Source organism: Phacochoerus africanus, chromosome 3 (genome assembly GCF_016906955.1).
Source record: "Phacochoerus africanus isolate WHEZ1 chromosome 3, ROS_Pafr_v1, whole genome shotgun sequence".
Taxonomy (NCBI): Eukaryota; Metazoa; Chordata; class Mammalia; order Artiodactyla; family Suidae; genus Phacochoerus; species Phacochoerus africanus.
Genome location: NC_062546.1, coordinates 182,971,373 through 182,989,703, shown reverse-complemented (window position 1 = coordinate 182,989,703; position 18,331 = coordinate 182,971,373). Strand labels below are relative to the sequence as shown.

At 37.4% G+C, this 18,331-nt stretch overlaps 1 protein-coding gene across 1 annotated transcript in view; it reads left to right on the top strand.

The window, feature by feature from the left end:
* The window catches only part of ABCA12 (ATP binding cassette subfamily A member 12), a 200,405-nt gene that overhangs the window by 38,353 nt on the left and 143,721 nt on the right, over positions 1-18,331 (top strand). Inside the window, exon 3 of the mRNA XM_047773427.1 lies at positions 17,874-18,027. Coding sequence (XP_047629383.1) covers positions 17,874-18,027 — 154 coding nt within the window. The remainder of the gene's footprint in view (positions 1-17,873; positions 18,028-18,331) is intronic.

Genomic DNA, 18,331 nt, shown 5'->3' with positions numbered 1-18,331 from the left:
ATCCCTCACCCGAGTTTTGTTTGTGTTTTTAAGAAGTGAAGGGAGATAAAGAAAGCCAGTTAAGATAAATTTTAACTGCAGCTTCTGAATACAAATATGCACAATATAAAATTTAGACAAGGTAATTGATATCCTCCTTTTCCTGAGTAGAAATTTACACCATAAAACCAAGATTAGTGTAGGAAACAAAAGTTAATGATGATGCAAACATTTCTCAACTTTAATCAACTAATTCTCATTTATCAATTAACTAATAGGAATAGGAATATCCCAGAACTGGGCCAGAAGAGATTAAAAATCTTAATTTACAACTCCTTTGAAGAGTTGCCAGGTACTTCTGATACTGTTTGTATGAAACCCCAGTTATTGCAGCAAACAGGAAAATGGAGCATTGAGTTGAATATGGGACTGAAGATACAGTCTTGACTTCTCAACAAAGCATCCCACTGGATGTGGGAAGGAATGGATACGACTTAGGGCCACTGATTGGGCTGCCTCTAGCAGTGGCTTTCTTTTCTAATCTATATCGTGTAAGTAAGTAATTTCTCTCTATTAAATAATCAAGGGAAGTTGTTTCTTAGACTTATAACTATATCTTTTTAAAGCATTTTGATGCTTACTTAGGTGTATGTCTTAACTGTGATAAATCCTTATAAATTTCTGACTTAGTTACATCATAAGGAGGGGTTTCCACTTTATTTTTTAAAGGAACTTTAAAGAACTGTACTGGGAATTACTAATAATCAACCCCATTTTCCCATAAACAAGCAGGAAAAATGATGGGGGACTGAAGGTGCAAAATAGGCCTTCCAGATACATGCAAGATACTCCAAATTACCACATGTAACAGGGAAGAAAGTCTCCTAGCAAGGCTGTCATAAGAATTAGAAACAATGTATGCCACAGAAAAGTATACCTATTAGGAATACAATAAATGGTAGTCATCCATTTATATGTTTATCCACTGGGGAATCTTGCCTGGACCAGTATTTTGGTATTAATCTTATTGGTATGTCTAGCTTCTATTTCTTACCAACTTTCTATGTTGTACTGACGTATCTGACTTTATCAACTTTTAAAAATGTTGGAAGGCACTTGCTTAAAGTTTCTGTTAATTTTTTCCTGAATGTTTTATTAAGTAACACAAAATAAGGTCTTTGCAATGTAACCAAAGGGAGTAATTAATGAGAATCCGGTGCTTATGGGGAAATTGGTACGTGTCCAACAGCAATAAGCAAAGTCATTCAAGTCATTTTTTTGGCTTGAATGATACAAAACAAGAGAGACAATGATCAGGAAAAGCTAACATTGACTTGGAAGAAACAAACTGCTCCTTTAAGAATAGTAAGAGGTCAGTGAAATCACATCAATTTTTATATTTGAAAATTGGAGATAATTTTGAACTTTCAGATATCTTTCATGTTTTATTTCTATTATTTATCAAAATTCTCCAGGGCTGACAATGAGGATTTATTATTGCATATTTAGTAAGGCCCCTTCATTTACACTTTATTGTCTTAGAGCCAGAAAGTATTGTGATTTCCAAATTCCAATCTTTCAGTTTCATATAGTTGGTCACCTTTTTATGGAGAGAAACTCATTGCTGTCTACAGAGGATTTTCTTGTGTGTTATAGCACAGCTTTATGCTTCTTTCACCTTTTCTGGAAATTGAACTGGAAGGAGAGGATGGTGTGAGGAATGCAATTTTCATTATCTGTTATCTCTGAAGACAAAGCACATGAAGACTTTTCACATCCTTCTGTTTTTCTCCACATCATTAGGCTAAGAGAACAAAAGCATCTGCTTGCCTCAGACACAAAAAGGGCTGCTGTAGAGTTCACTAAATATGCATAAAAACAGACAAGAAGGGAGAAGCAAAATGCACTATGCTGCTCACCCAGTTCATGGGCCGTTTCACATCCCAGTTTATTTTAATTATTGAATTTGTGGATTTGTGGGAAGGATTTAATTTCATTGTTGAAATCTAGTTGTTGAAGGCTTCTTCCAAAGTAGAAAAAGAGGGGTAATTGCCTGGATTGAGTCAATTGGTTATAATTCTCATGTATTAATGGCCAAAAATAAAGATGGGATGACCAGGGTTTGTTTTGCTAACGTGATGAACTCTGTGCTTTTTCCTATCTCTCATTAGTCTTCCTCAGGGTAGAGACAGAGTTCTCTTGTCCCCCAAGAGCATTTCCACATTACGTGCACACAAAGTGTTTGAAGGCCATTTGTGAGTTGACGGAATGAATGAGTAATGATGTTGTGTTGCTGATGTACAAACACATATTGGCATAATATCTACACACGAATTGACAGCAAAGAAGAAACTTATCATCTGGGGCTGCATGAACCAGCACTTTTAAACTTAGGAAGGGATTTGAAGACAGAATTTTTCCCAGTTTAAAAACTTAACAAGAATTTCAAGATTTCATCCTCATGGTAAAGGCAGAGGAGCCTCTTAGATCAGTTCTCTCTCAGACAGTCAAGGCTAAATATGATGCTTTGTGGTCTTGCATTATTCTTGGCCACCTGACAGTGGAGACCACTGACTTGAGTGGCAGTGAGTGCTGTAGGAGGCTGGGGGTTGAAATGGCATTGCTTCACTTTGTTGTCATTTTTAAAAATCTGAAGAGACTGCGAAATGAAACTGACCCACCAAATAATGTTGTACGATAGACCATTAATTATAAGAATATCTTTACAGAGCTGCCAGCTGGCTAATGGCTAACCAGTTTTTAAAATGTGAGGGGAGAGATCCTGGGAATTCACATTAGGTGTGAGCAAATTTTCCTTTAGCAAGAAAAAGAAATGACTGCCCAGACAGCTTACTTGGTATAGTTTTAATAAATTATGTCTTCCTAACCTGCTGAAATTCCTTGAAACAACTGAATATTTGCAGTTGGGAGAGCCAGTGGTTGGCACTCAGTTGTGATCTTCCCACAAGGCTCAGAATGTAGGGTCCTTTAAATAAGTTGGGATGCAGCTCAATAGTAGATAAAAGGTGAGATCCCATTTCCAAAAATCAATTGAGATAAGCAAAAATGTAAAGAGAGAGCATGGAAGTTTGAAGAGTGAAATGACTTTTAGAAACCTAGAAGCAATTTTAAAACATTTATCAATAATTCAGAAGCAATGCAAATAAATGGTATGTATTTGCCAACAACAAGTTTGGAGGATTATTAGAGACTCTAGAAGGACTTAATTAAGCTCAGTAATGGAGTAAACACAATAGCAGATGATGCTCAATGGAGAGAAGACGGAGGTAATATATAATGAGCAGTTTGGAGTCATGCATTTAATGAGTTCTGAATTAGCCATCCCTCTCAGGAAGAGAGATTTCCAGCTAGTATCATAATAAACAGGGGGAGGAGGACAATGGGCAAAAAAAAAAAAAAAAAAAAAAAAAAACCATAGATCAATGAGTTACTCATAACATTTTGCAAAAAGTGGTGGAATCTATCAATGCACAAAACATTGCTATAAAGCTATTCTTAAACTGGCATGTAGGTAATATTGCATTATAATGAGTTTTCTTTGGTACTTCAATAACTAAAACCTCCTGGTTAAAGTCTAATGTAATTCCAGGATGTTATCATTAAAAACTGTTAAGTATTTCAAACATGTTGGCAAGCATAAAAATGACACATTCCACTACTTAACTTTATCAAACCCTAACATTTTCATTCATATTTTTCAGAATTTTTGGTTGTTGTTTAAAACAACTCAAACATTAAAGCAGGCTTGAGGCCCCTGGGTAAACCTCCTAGATCAGTCTCTCTCCCTTCCTTCCTGCTTCCCTCCTACCTTTCCTGAAGGAAACCATTATTAATTCAGTGTGTAACACTCCCATGCTTGTTTTATATTTTTTTACTGCATATTTTTATACCTGACTACATTCCATAATATTAGTTTGCTTTTTTTAATTCTGTGATTTCTGGACTTCATTTGATTTTGTTGTTATTGGAAAAGTTGAGTTTATTACTCCTTGGAGCTAGGGAGAGTGCACACCCTGAGGAACTGTGGTGTGTCTCAGTGAGAGGGTGTTAGAAAGAACTTACTGTAGGATTTGGTCTTTGGATGATCATTGGGGAAGGTCCTAGGAAATGGATTTGTTCTGAATTGAAGGTTGTCAGGAATCAGGGACAATTTTATGATTCTTTGCAGGAGCGTGTCTCTGCTAATTTCCTTGCTAGTATATTAAGCGGTTCTTTTCTTCTGTTAGGAGCAGTGCTGCCTGAACCTTTATTTTATGTTTCCTGGCATAACTGTAAGTGTTTTTCCCAGTTTTATTGAGATATAAATGATGTATATTAGTTTCAGGTGTACAACATAATGAGTCTATATATATATATTGCAAAATAATCACCTTAAGAAGTTTTGTTAACATCTGTTGCCTCACATGGTTACAATTTTTTGTGTGTGTGATGAGGACTTTTAAGATTTTTGTTTGTTTGTTTTTGTCTTTTTAGGGCCACAATGTGGCAAATGGAGGTTCCCAGGGTAGGGGCTGAATCAGAGCTGCAGCCACTGGCCTGCACCACAGCCACAGCAATGCCAAATCTGAAACGCTGAGCCACAATGGGAACTTCAGACCTTTAAGATCTACTTACTTAGCAACTTTCAAGTATACAATATAATATTGTTGACTTTAATCACCATGCTATATGTTACATCCTTAGTTATTATTTATATCTTATAACTGAAAGTTTGTACCTTTTGACCACTTTTTTTTTTTTGTCTTTTTGCCTTTTCGAGGGCCGCTTCTCACGGCATATGGAGGTTCCCAGGCTAGGGGTCGAATCGGAGCTGTTGTCACCGGCCTACTCCAGAGCCACAGCAACGTGGGATCTGAGCCGCGTCTGCAACCTACACCACAGCTCACGGCAACACCGGATCCTTAACCCACTGAGCGAGGCCAGGGATCGAACCTGCAACCTCGTGGTTCCTAGTCGGATTCGTTAACCACTGTGCCATGAAGGGAACTCCTTGACCACATATTTTTAAACTTTATATAAATAGTACCCAACTGTAGCATCCTTTAGCATCATGGTTTTTAGGCTGCACGTTATGTTGTGCTCAGCATTGTGTTTGGTATGTTTATTTCCGTTGATATATGCAACTTTGGTGAATTCATTTTGACTGCATACTCTATGCATAGATATATCTCCATCTGTTTATCCATGGTCTTTTGATGAGCACCTCAGTTCTTTTATTCAATTTATTTCTGATAGTATTGTGATGGGTATTCTTTTCTTTCTTTCTTTTTTTTTTTTTGTCTTTTCTAGGGCTGCACCCATAGCATATGGAGGTTCCTAGGCCAGGGGTCTAATCGGAGCTGTAGTTCCTGGCCTACGCCGGAGCTACAGCATCGCAGGATCCAGCTGTGTCTGCAACCTACACCACAGTTCACGGCAACGCTGGATATTCTTTTCTATGTCTCTTTGTGCATTTGTGCACATGTGGTCTAGGTTATATACCTAGAGCTACATACATTTTAAACTTCATTGAGTGTGGCCAAATGCTCCACAGTATAGCTTTGCTAATTTACTTTTTCCCCACAATGGGATTAGAGTTCCCACTGCTGCGCATCTTCTCCAACATTTGGTAGTGTCAGACTCTCTAAACTTTTGCCAATCTGATAGGTATAAAATGGAATTTCAAGATTTCAATTATATTTTTCTGAGGTATCTTTTTTGGGAAAAAAAAAAACCCTTTTTCCTTAGAAAAAAATTAGAAATACTAATTGTAAGTTGATATTTTTAATTCTACGGCTTAGGAAAATACCACAGGGAATTTTTCTTTACTTTTTTTTTCCCTAATGATAGTGTCTTGGATGGAAGTGGCTCTACAGAAAGGGAAGGGGAAGTCCATTAATATTTTGTGAGTTACAAAGCAAGCCACAGGTCACTTGAATTGTCTCTTTCTGATTGGCAGAAGTCTTGGTAAGAGAATCTTTGTCTTAGGAGAAAGTCAAGTCTGACAAGAAGATGAGGCTGCTATCTGTCAGCAACGCTGCTTAAAAGAAAAGGTTGTGACATACATTTTCCACTGGCAGGTTGTCACACAAATCATTTGTAAATAGACGTAATATGAATACCCAGATATCTAAATATTACACAAGCTTTTGAGAAGTGATCATATCTGGAACCAGACCCTGTTTTTCCCAAATGAATAAACCATGTGTTGAATTAGCGAAGTCGCTAAGCTTCTGCCTTTATGGGACCTATTATTTTCTATACAATGATCCTAGCAATGTATTTCACTGACTTTTATTTTTATACTGTAATGCATAAAATTCTCTGTGATCATAACTGAATCAGATTTCTGAATGAAAAAAAAGGCCTTTTCTCCATATCATAACTCGTAATGGTTACTGAGATCACATTTTAATTTTCAAACATACTGTTCATCTTATATTAAGTGCTTAATACTTCAACATGGCTAATCTTTTATAGGCAATTCTTCTACTTGTAATAGTTGTGATGGATGGGTAGTTCAGATATATTTTCCTTGTGTAAATGAGAAAATGACTCATGGTAGAGGTCATGGGTGCATAATAAATCATTTGCAAAGCTAGGATTAAAAGGATACTTTTTAACTCTTGTTCCTGCTCTGTACTTTACTCACTAGAGTCATTCCTTAAATGTCTGCCAGCATATAGCTCTTGGCAACAACTCAGAATTTAGCCTAGTTATCAGAGAGGCAAAGATTTGGGGGAGAAAGTTTGCATGGGAAGTCTTTCTAACTAACACCACACAACTTTACACTATTTTTATTGTCTTACTCAGTATTTTGTATATCAATTCTATGATGATCAGAAGTGACCGCATTACTAAGTGACTTGGAAGTGACCCACTTAGTATGTGGTAAAGGGAGCACAGCACCTCAGTTTCTCCCCAGTCTTTGCCTCTTAGTGGCAAACACCCTCACTCCTTGTTAAGGATAGGTCATTGGGTTAGTTAGTCACTTTCATTGGTGCTCCTGTGCTGGGGGGCAAAGGCACTAAGACCCACTGAAGTATGGCTCTTGAGGCCTGAGAGGTGGCATTTCTCTCTATAAAGGAAAAACTTTACCTCTCCAATACATTTATTTACTTTTATTTTATTTTATGAACACTGAGAACTGGATAAATGATCATTTCTTTAGTTTCTTAGGCCATTCAGATTCAAATAACACACAGACCTTTGGCACCTATTATTGTGATGGCTCTGTTTTTTCTTACCTATGTTTCGTGTTATTCTGATTTCCTCATTACCTCATTTTTTTCCCATTATAGAGTGTGTACTTTTATAAGCCTGTCTAAATCCTCTGGAAAATTCCCTTCTCCAAGGTGTGGCTTAGGTTTTGCTGAAGGACTCCCACAGTAATAATGGGCGTTTGTGATAGACTCCCACAAATAAACACTAAGGATTGTCATTGAATTACTATAGCTAAGCCAACTTAATGAAGAGACTGTTTACAAGTTTTAGTACGTTGAGACATAAAGCCAAGACATTTTCTTATGTAAAAAGTTCCAAGGAGTTCCATTAGTGACTCAGTGGTTAAGGAACCTGACTAGGATCCATGAGAATGCAGGTTCAATCCCTGGCCTCACTCACTGGGCTAAGGATCCAGTGTTGCCGTGAACTGTGGTGTAGGTCGCAGATGCGGCTGGGATCCTGCTTTGCTGTGGCTATGGTATAGGTCGGCAGCTACAGCTCCGATTGGACCCCTAGCCTGGGAACTTCCATATGCCTCAGGTGTGGCCCTAAAAAAAAAAAAAAAAAACTCCTGCTTTTGGGCAGGGGGTACTTTCCAGTTCCAGGTCCCTTTTCAGTTGGGAATACATGAGATAATGGGTTAAGGCACCGTTTCCCAAAGTGTGCCCCGTGGAATATTCATTCTCAGCATGTGATCTAGTACTACCTTAAGAAACAGGAAGAAAAAGAAAGGAAAATTATTCAGTGGTCACATAACCACATATGTGGAAATGTGGAGTTAACCAAAGTTATTCAGGCTTTTTACTTAAAAACGTCTTCATCTTTAATATGCAAATATATTCTGGCTTTCCCAGAATAGGAGATAGAGTTTAGTTTCCTAAATTCATTTGGCCCCAGAGTCTGATTTATGGAAATCCTGATGCTCCTTCACTCCCTACTCCCCCAAACCTCAACATCACATTGGAGACCATCTGTAATGGGAGAGAAATTAATTCCTCAGTTTGTTTTCCCAGGTTAACTACCTAGATACCTGTTTGATATGCAGTGTGATTAACAATTAGCATAGCACTTCCTCCACAAATCAGAACAGATGTGGTGGCACTGGAGGAAGTATCACTCTTCCAGAGTCCCCCCTCTTTTTGCTAGATGTTTACTGATGTTGCTGGATCCACGGAAGAGGGGGACTTGTCTTGGAGAGGAGCTGCAACTGATGGGGCTCAGTGCAGTGGTTCTCAATCCACCTGTATCAGGTCTTTTTGATATTACCAATCCACCCAGTCATACCAATGTATACCAGCTTCACAGCCTCCTTGCCCCAGAGGCCAGAGGTCACTCTCCTGGTCAGCATGTCTGGGAGGATTAGGAGATTACATTTTCTAGAAAGAATGTCCTGTAGTGAATGAGGATCTAGGGTTAATTTTTCTTTTAACTTTAATTTAGGTGGAAATAAAACAGCTGCCAAGATTCTGTTTGTGAATGCCATGGCAGGGAAATTTTTTAAATGCAAATGAGAATCTTTGTTACTAAAAGACAAGTTTCCGAAAAACAAAATATTGGTTACTGTTAGGCTCATATAACATGGATGAACAGATCCCATTCACTCAAGATGAGCTGTAGAACTCAATTTTTGCCAAGGGGAAATATTTTGAATAGTATTAATGGAGATTCTTATTTTTGAACTGCTCCAGATTCAGTCCATGAGGGAGTTTATTATCTAGCATGTATGTGTTCCTGTTATGTCTCTTAGCCTTGAATCAAGCCATTTTGTTTTCAATTTAAATAGATCAGGCCATAGCTTTGGAGTCTATCACACAGCAGGGTCTCCTTAATATTCAGAAAGGAGGACAGCACATTCTGTTCTGGGAACTTAGTAAGGTGGGTTACAGACCCCTCTGGGTGGGCCATGGATTCAAGTGTGTACTTTAGAATCATAACATCCAAAGAGATAGCAATGTCCTGAATACAAACTGCCTCACCCTCTTATCTTAAAAAATAATGACAGTAATAAGCCAAAGATATAAAGCAGGCAGAAATCTTTCCCTACTTCCTCTCACACCTGCAGTGTCATAGTCAGAGTCCCGAAATGATTTCCACAGGGACACTTTTTGCACCTTTTTTTTTTTTTCTTTTTAGGGCCACACCTGAGGCATATGGAAGTTCCCAGGCTGGGGGTTGAATTGGAGCTATCACTGCCAGCCTACACCATAGCCACAACAATGCAGGATCCAAGCTGTGTCTGCGACTTACACCACAGCTCATGGCAACACCGGATCCTTAGCCCACTGAGAGAGGCCGGGGATCGAACCCACATCCTCATGGACCCTAGTTGGGTTCATTAACCGTTGTGTCACGAAGGGAACTCCTTTGCACCTTTTAAAATTTGTTGACTGTGGTTGGAAGCAACTCCAAGGGATGTGGGGGATGTTGGAAGGATCCCAGCCTGTAGAATACCATCTCAATAACTTTTGTCCTTATTCTCTGAGGCTCTAGCCACTAAATTTATACAGAGGCCAGTGTTTTGAGTGTAAGACCTCCTTACCCACTACTTTAAGGATTAGGCATCATGCCTCACTCCCCACTGCCAGAAACAGTCTTCATTTTGCCAATGGGTTTCAACTTGGAAAAGTACCTGTTCTGTGAAGCAAGACTTGCCTGGCAAGAATTAGGAAGAATGTGTCGTGGCACCACACCCACTGAGCACACAGTAATTAAAGCACTATACCAGTTGATACAGGTACACATTATGAATTACTAGGAAGAGAAACACATCATGCAATTCTCCTAACCATTCATTGGTTCAAGACACAGAGATGGAAGATCAGGTAGGGCAGCAAAGCCCCAGCCACTGCATGTAAATTAGATAAATGTTGCAACAGTAGTCTGATGAGCAGTGGTAACTTATGATTCCATGTGGCATTTCCTCTTCAGTGTTCTTAGTACTGTACACAAGCTTTATCTAATTATATTCCTTGTGCCCTGTGAGGTGTCAAGGCCCATTATCCTCAATTTGGTAGATGGGGAAATAGAGACATGGAGTGGTTAATTTACTTCTGGTGATTCAGTGAATGAACAGCAAAATCAGAAGTGGGACCTGTTTTTCAATTTCTCAGTCTGTTCACTCCAAGATATACTGAAACTTAGCCGAACAAAATGTTGTATTCATTATTGCCATGTATCATATTGGTTCTAGATTCATCCCTGGCATTTTATTTTTTATGTGACCTTAAGCAAATTATTCGATCTTTCTGAGGTCATCTGCAAAATGGGTATACACTTTCCCTTCCTATCCTATAGGACTGTCATGGGGCTCACATGAAATGGTGATTGTTTAATTCTTTCAAAATGTAAAGTTTTTTTAAAACCAGTGCTTTACTATTTACTTTCAAATATATTCTATTTTTATACGTAATAGTTCTGACAACTGAGGAAAACATGACTTCTATATGCATTTTATTTAATAAAAGTATGAAGAGTTTTGAAACCAACAGCTCACTTGCTCTTTCTTTCTCTCACCCAACCTCTCTCTCTCTCACAAACATATACACACACAATAATCCAGAGTTACATTTCTTGAATAAAAAATTTAATAGAAGAATGAATCTTACTTAGCAACTTAGTGCAGACCTACAGTATCTGTTCAATAAATATTTATTGAGTAGATGATGGATGGATTCACTTTGTGGATAATTAATTCAGTGGTTGATATTATAGATGTCAATGTGTACTAGCTAGATTTTCAGAGAAACCAAGAACTAAGGAGCCTGTAACCATAAATAATATTGATTTCATTACTCAATATCAATCTATCCACTTTTATAAGGCAGATCGATATAATGCAGTATTGTCCATTGAACTTACTATATCCAGTGTCATCCATTAAACTTACTATATAATTTGGGATAAAACTTGAAACTTTGTCTTTCAAATAAGAGAGCTATATATTATGTTAACGTCCTAAATTATGCTGTCTTATTGTGACCTTCAGGATTTCATCTATTCTTTGATTCATTTATTAATGTAATAATTGCTTATAATGTGTCAATCATTATGTTATTATTTTTAAAAGTGCAATTTTATTGATATAGAGTCTCTGTCTGAAGATTCATAGTCCTATCAGTATTTAACCCTAGGCTGAGGTCTCTCTGGGCCACAAAAGTTTTTAAAAAGCCCTTATTCAGATGAATGAAATCAGGAAGAGCTTGTGCGTTTGATTTTACCTGTGATGTGCAGAGGAACAAGACCTTTTTCCCTGAGGGAACAGCCTGTTTCTCTGAATGGAAAGTGCATGTGAAGGAGAACAGAACAGTCCTATGGTTCCTAATAATTTGAAAGGTCAGATTTGTGTCCTTCATAATTTTAATTGTATCTTTAAAAAGTAATTGAGAAGGCAATTTGCTCAAAAACTAGGAGAATAAAAAGTCTTACTTCAATAAATTATGACAGGTATACTTCTGAGGTTCATTTCCTTTCCTGTGTTTTCTTTATTCCTATCTGGTTATCTGATTATTTGTGGGTGACATTTCTGGGTATGCTTGATTCATTTTGTGTGCTTGTTGTGGGGACAAATTCTTGCCCTGTGTTTCACAAGGAGACTTATCATTTGCCTGATCAGAAGACCTGATACATTTTCTACTAATATGACCCTATATCCAAAAGGTTAAGAAAAAATATAATACCTCAAATGAATAAGTCCATAGTTTTAAAAGTCAGGATTTTTTCCCAAGATTTATCATTCATCTCTTCACTGGGGTAAAGACCAAATTCCTTTCACCTGGAAGCACAAAAATACCACCTAGGTTGTGTTCTGACCTAGCTTTGAGAAAAACACAAAGAAGCACAGTGGAAGTTCTTCAATTCTACCATTATTATAATATTTACAAATGTCACCAAGGCAGCCTACTGAATGCTCTGCGAGCGAAATGATGTCAAATGGAAGTAGCTTCATTACCAAAAAGACTGTGACATTTCTTTCTTTAATATTACAGTAAATAGAAAATAGTACTTCTATAGATAGTGCCTATGAACAGCAAGCTCCTGAGTTTATTATAGAGGTGGGCAGAAATCCTTCTGTTGTGGCGAAAATGAAAAAAAGAGTAAAGGAGTACGTTGGGAAAAATGTGCATTCTTGACAATATCCATGAGTCGGGAGATATAAGCGTGGGTGAGAGAAAGGAGAGTAGCAAGAGAAGGAGAGAAAAGAAGAAATGGAAACAAGAAGGTGGTGAGTGAGAGGGAAAGAACAAAAGACTGAGAAATAGAGGTAAGGGGATTAGATGAGATAAAGTAAGAGGAAAAGAAAAAACAAGAAATGAACAAGGTAGGAGAGGGACAAGTGTGAGAGGTTATTCTCCTGGGGTCAGTAAACTACAGCCTGTGGACCATATTCATATCCAGTCCATTGCCCTTTTTTTTTTTTTTTTGTAAATTAAGTTTTATTGGAATACAAGCAAGCCATATTGTCAATGGCTGCTTTCATGCTGCAATGGCAGAATGGAGTAATTACGATGGAAATAGTATGGCCCACAGCTTAAAATATTTACTGTCTAGGAGTTCCGTCGTGGTGCAGTGGTTAACGAATCTGACTACGAACCATGAGGTTGCGGGTTCGATTCCTGGCCTTGCTCAGTGGGTTAAGGATCCCACGTTGCTGTGGCTCTGGCGTAGGCCAGTGGCTACATCTCTGATTGGACCCTTAGCCTGGGAACCTCCACATGCTGCGGGAGTGGCCCAAGAAAATATCAAAAAGGCAAAAAAAATAAATAAATAAAATAAAAAAATAATTTATAAAAAAAATATTTACTGTCTAACTCTTACGGAAAAGTTTGCAGTCTAATCCAGTTGTTCTCAAACTTCAGCATTCATCAGAATTACCTAGAGGCTTGTTAAAATAAAGATTGCTGGAATTCCTGTTGTGGCTCAGTGGAAACAAATCTGACTAGGAACCATGAGGTTGTGGGTTTCATCCCTGGCTTCGCTCAGTGCGTTAAGTATCCCGAGTTGCCGTGAGTTGTGGTGTACGTCGCAGACGAGGCTCGGATCTGGCGTTGCTGTGGCTGTGGCATAGGCCAGCAGCTATAGCTCTGATTAGAGCCCTAGCCTGGGAACCTTCATATGCTGTGGGGGCGGCCCTAAAAAGACAAAAAGACAAAAAAATAAATAAATAAAAATAAAAAAATAAAGATTGCTGAACCACATCCTCAAAGTTTTTGATTAGGTAGATTTAGGGTAGGATCTCAAATTTTCATTTCTAATACATTTCGAGGTAATATTGATGCTGTTGGTCCAAGGACTGTACTTTGAGAACTTCTGCTTTGGTGTTTACATTATGTCACACTAATACTCTTCTGAATAAGCATTTTTGTGTAGAAGGAAAGGAAAATCAAACTTGATCCCCCTTCTAGGTAAACATAGATGTATATGTTGATGTAATAATTCTTTACAAAGTATCTTTTTAAAACTTCTTAAACTGGATCTTTTTATAACACCAGTTTCATTTTCAAAACAATGAAAACTGAATTTGATTTAGCTGAAAGCTTAGCTAACTGGTGGTTTATTCCTAAAAATATTTTATAGTTTGGTTTCATTCCACTCCATGGAATAACATTGGACTCGTCAATGTTATTGGACTGTGTCAATAATGTTGACTGTATCCATTTTATGAGACTAACCTCTTCCCACCCATGAGTGGCTGCTCATGTGACCTTACTGCCTGTGCATGGAGCCTCTGAGAGACGAAGCCATAAGTGATTTAAAAATTTGCTTACCACCCACCCCACCTCACTCTTAGACTATGCTGGAGTCTTCCAAATCCAATTTCCCTGTGAAATTGCAAATTCTTCACTAGCTTTACTTTTGGAATGTTGTTCTGAATGTCAGACATTGGGAATCATAACATGCTTAACACTCCATCCCAAGACCCTCAAATCTTTTTTTTTTTTTCAACCTATAAGTGGTGCATAGTTTGCACATTTATCGTCTTCCTTTGCTTGTATCCTTAAATCTGTGTTCTGGCCGTGAACATGGGCAACCAATTATTAACCTTAACTTTTCATTCTCCATGCTTGCTGTACAGAGGTTCTATGAAGGATAAAGAAGAAATTGTTGCTCTTTTTCCTGCATCCCAGCATTCAGGGATATAAAGATAAACATAATTTTGTAACCTGAAAATGCCAGACACACCTTCAGAGTAGAATGAGATCAATTTAGAATTAGCAGCTCTTTAAAACAAGCAATGACTTCATTTCACCGTTGCTCTGAGTATTAACTTCCTTGCACACATAACTGAGATGGGCAGAAGATTGAAAATTTTTATCTTTCTCCATGAGAAAGCTACAATACAGTTTAGCTCTATTTCATTCTGATGTATTAGTTCTAGAGGGTTTCCAGATTTTGTGAAAAGTTGATGTGCATGAGAAAGTGTATTGTGGATATCATAGAAGAATGAATAATGTATATGGAATACAGTAGATGCTTAATAAATCAGTGTTAATTGTTGTTGAAAAAGGCTATCTGTCTCTTTTTAAAACACATTTTTTTTTTACCTAAAACCATGTCTTGCTACCTGTACAGAAATAAATTGATCTCTATTTACAGTCTAACGTGCATTGTGATAAATTGACATTTAGCATTTTATTAATATAAATGCATCACAATATGCAACAGCCTCTCTTATTTTAATGAGTGATGGTTCTTAGTTAAAGGTGATGGTACGAGTTCCTGTTGTGGCTCAGTGGAAATGAATCTGACTAGCATTCATGAGGACGCAGGTTTGATCACTGGCCTTGCTCAGTGGGTTAAGGATCTGGCATTGCCATGAGCTGTGGTATAAGTTACATATGAGGTTCTGATCTGGCATTGCTGTGGCTGTGATTTGACCCCTAGCCTGGGAACCTCCATATGCCTCGGGTATGACCCTAAAAAGACAAAAAATAAAAAAACGAAAATCTAAAAGGTGATAGTAAAATAAACAGTTCAGGCAGTCCATATTCTGCATTACACTGTATTAACTTAAACTTGTGCACACCAGTTCCTTATTTGCATGAACCCATTGTAACAGGTTAAATATCGGTTATTTAAAAAAAAACTGCAAAGAGTGGTCTGTCTGTACTTTGAACATCCTGGGATCTTATTTCTTAAATCCTTTGGAGTTCCCTGGTGGCTTAGTAGGTTAAGGATCCAGCATTGTCACTGCTATAGCTCAGGTCAATTGGTCTGATCCCTGACCTGGGGATTTCCATATGCCACAGGTACAGCCAAAAAAAAAAAAAAAAAAAAAACCTTTATGTGAATTTTCCTATAAAATAAGCATAGTTATAGTTAATCACATCAAAGAATGTCATGGGTTTAATTTCCTATATTCTTTCAAATTCCTCTTTAATAATTTGCAACTTGTAATCAATGTCAGAATAAGTAAAGTGGATATAATGTACCACCTCTTCCCAGGTCTTCTTCCTGTGACATCTTTTCCCTTCTTTTTCTTTCTTCCTGTTGTTATCTGGCTTCTGCTGTTGTTTTCAACACCATCACCTTGGCAAGTGGTACAAAACAGAGGGGTCTTATGTTTCTGTTGCCCTTCTATCTGCCTTCTATTCAGACAACCTTCTGTACGTGTTTGAGATGGAATATGAACGTGCTCACTTGCAGACCCATACCTTGAGTGAGTGGCTCCAGGTGGGATCCGTGTAACAGGGTGACTTACCATTAATGGTGAAATTCCACTGCAGAATTTTAAGGGTCTTGCTGTATGCAGTTCACTGTGGCAGAATTTTGTAGTAGAGGGGTGATGTGAACTGCTAACAGGCAATTCACTGCTCTCCAGCTTATGTAAGGAATTGTGTTACAGTGAGAACATTGAAGTTCACTGCAGTTTTCACTTGGATTGGATATTAGGAGAGGCTTTTGTCTTTCTGATGTCAGAAAAAAATGCTTCCTAGAAGGTAGTAGTGAATAGTATGGTGGATTTAAAATCTTTCCAATTTCTTTCGAATTTTCAGAACTTTCATTCATACTGGTATAATTGTATGTGTTAGTTTTTCCAATGGCTATCGTAACAAATGACCACCAAACTTTGTGGCTTAACAACAACATGAACTTATTTTTCAGTTCTGGAGTTTATATGTCTAAAATTTAGTATTAATGAATTAAAAATTAAGATGTTGGCAGGGCTGCATTCTTTCTGGGGGCTCTAGAAGGGTCTATTTCTTTGCCTTTTTTGGCCTCTAGAGGTCGCCTGCTTTCCTTGGCTTTTGGCTCTTTTCAGTCTTCAGAGTCAACAATATAGCATTTTTCAGACTCTCTGTTTTTTTTTCTCTTTACTTTTTTCTAGCTAACTTTCCTATTAATCTTTTCTTTTTATTTCTAATTTTCTTTTTTTAATGTATATCTGTATTTGAAAGTTACTTAGATCTATTTTCTATTTATTATTCTCTCTACTAATAATGCATACTTAACCATTTTACTCTTACTATTTTTCTCTCTTCTGTCTTTTTATAATAAAAACATACCTGTGCCAACACTCTTTTCAACAGACTCATAAGGAAGTTAACATTTTGCTTTTCAGTCTTCAGTTTGTTATCTAAACCTGCCTTTTTAGAAAGTTCCTTGTTTCTGTATTCCCCAAAGGAAGGAAGCTAATGTTTTAGTATCAAATCTAATTGCGAAAAGATTTGTAATTCATACTTTTCCTATTGCCATCGTCATATTTTGTAAAGCAAATTTTAAAGGTTACAAAACCCTTAACTGTCACAATTCTTATGATTTTAATATTGGGAAAAATCTGCATATTCATTCACACAATTATTATTGGTTTTTATGCTTTTTTTGTGTGTGTGTGTCTCTTCTAGGTCCGCACCTGTGGCATATGGAGGTTCCCAGACTAGGGGTCTAATTGGAGCTGTAGCTGTCGGCCTACACCACAGCCACAGCAATGCAGGATCTGAGCCGTGTCTGCGACCTACACCACAGCTAGCAGCAACACCAGATCCTTAACCCACTGAGCAAGGCCAGGGATCGAACCCACAACCTCATGGTTCCTAGTTGGATTCATTTACCACTGAGCCACAACAGGAACTCTTATTGGTTTTTAAATAAAAAGAAAATATTGTGTGTGTCGGATAATTAGTTTAACTATTACGCTAAATTTTGAGAAGACCAAAAATATTTCTATGTATCTGGAAGATAAGCCACATTTATAAGGAATAATTATAAAAGAAGACATGTACATTGTGGGAAAAATAGTTAATATGCAGTCAAATGAAAGTAAAGTCATGTGAAATATATCACCCAGGGAAAAAATTCCTCCCGATTTTTTAGTATACCACATGTATTTATATATTTATATATTTTTAAAAGATTGAAGCTATTCTAGTCATATATTTTCTGATCTACTCTTTTAAATTAGCAATATAATATAAATAATATAATTGGACAACATTTTTATTGGATGCATCATATTTTACTACATGGATACATCATGTAAACATTCTTGCAGCTAGTTCCTTAGAATAAATCCCCGAAAGAGAAACTTGCAGGAGAACAAGCTTTTTAAAGTTTTTTTGATACTCAGGGGACCCACACAATCATAATCCAGAAGATGATTTTATAAAAGTTACTGCACTTCTTTCCCTTCCCAGGAGAACATATAATGATTTTTTTTTTTTTTTAACTTTCAGGTTATCTTGCACCTCGAAACCTTCCTAGTACCGGCTTCTTCCCGTTCCTGCAAACCCTACTCTGTGACACAGATTCTAAATGCAAAGAAACACCCTATGGGCCACAAGATCTGCTTCGAAGAAAAGGAATTGATGATGCACTATTTAAAGACAGGTAAGGGCACTTCCAAGTGTGTTCAGTGGGTTTGAGAAATCAGCTCTTTCTTCCTTATGAGATATCTAGGAAACCATCCTACATTAGATATACAACTTTATTTTCTGTATCTACAAATGTGATGGAGTAAATATTAATGAACAAGGTGAGTACAGACTGGAATTACCATGCAAGTTGGATAAATTACTCAAACTGCCTTTTAAACTGGGTAGCCAAGGCAGTCCTCCTTAACATCCCTCAGAGATTCTCTTTCCTACCTCAAATTGTCAATGACATTACCCTAAGACTCGATCATAAGCATAAG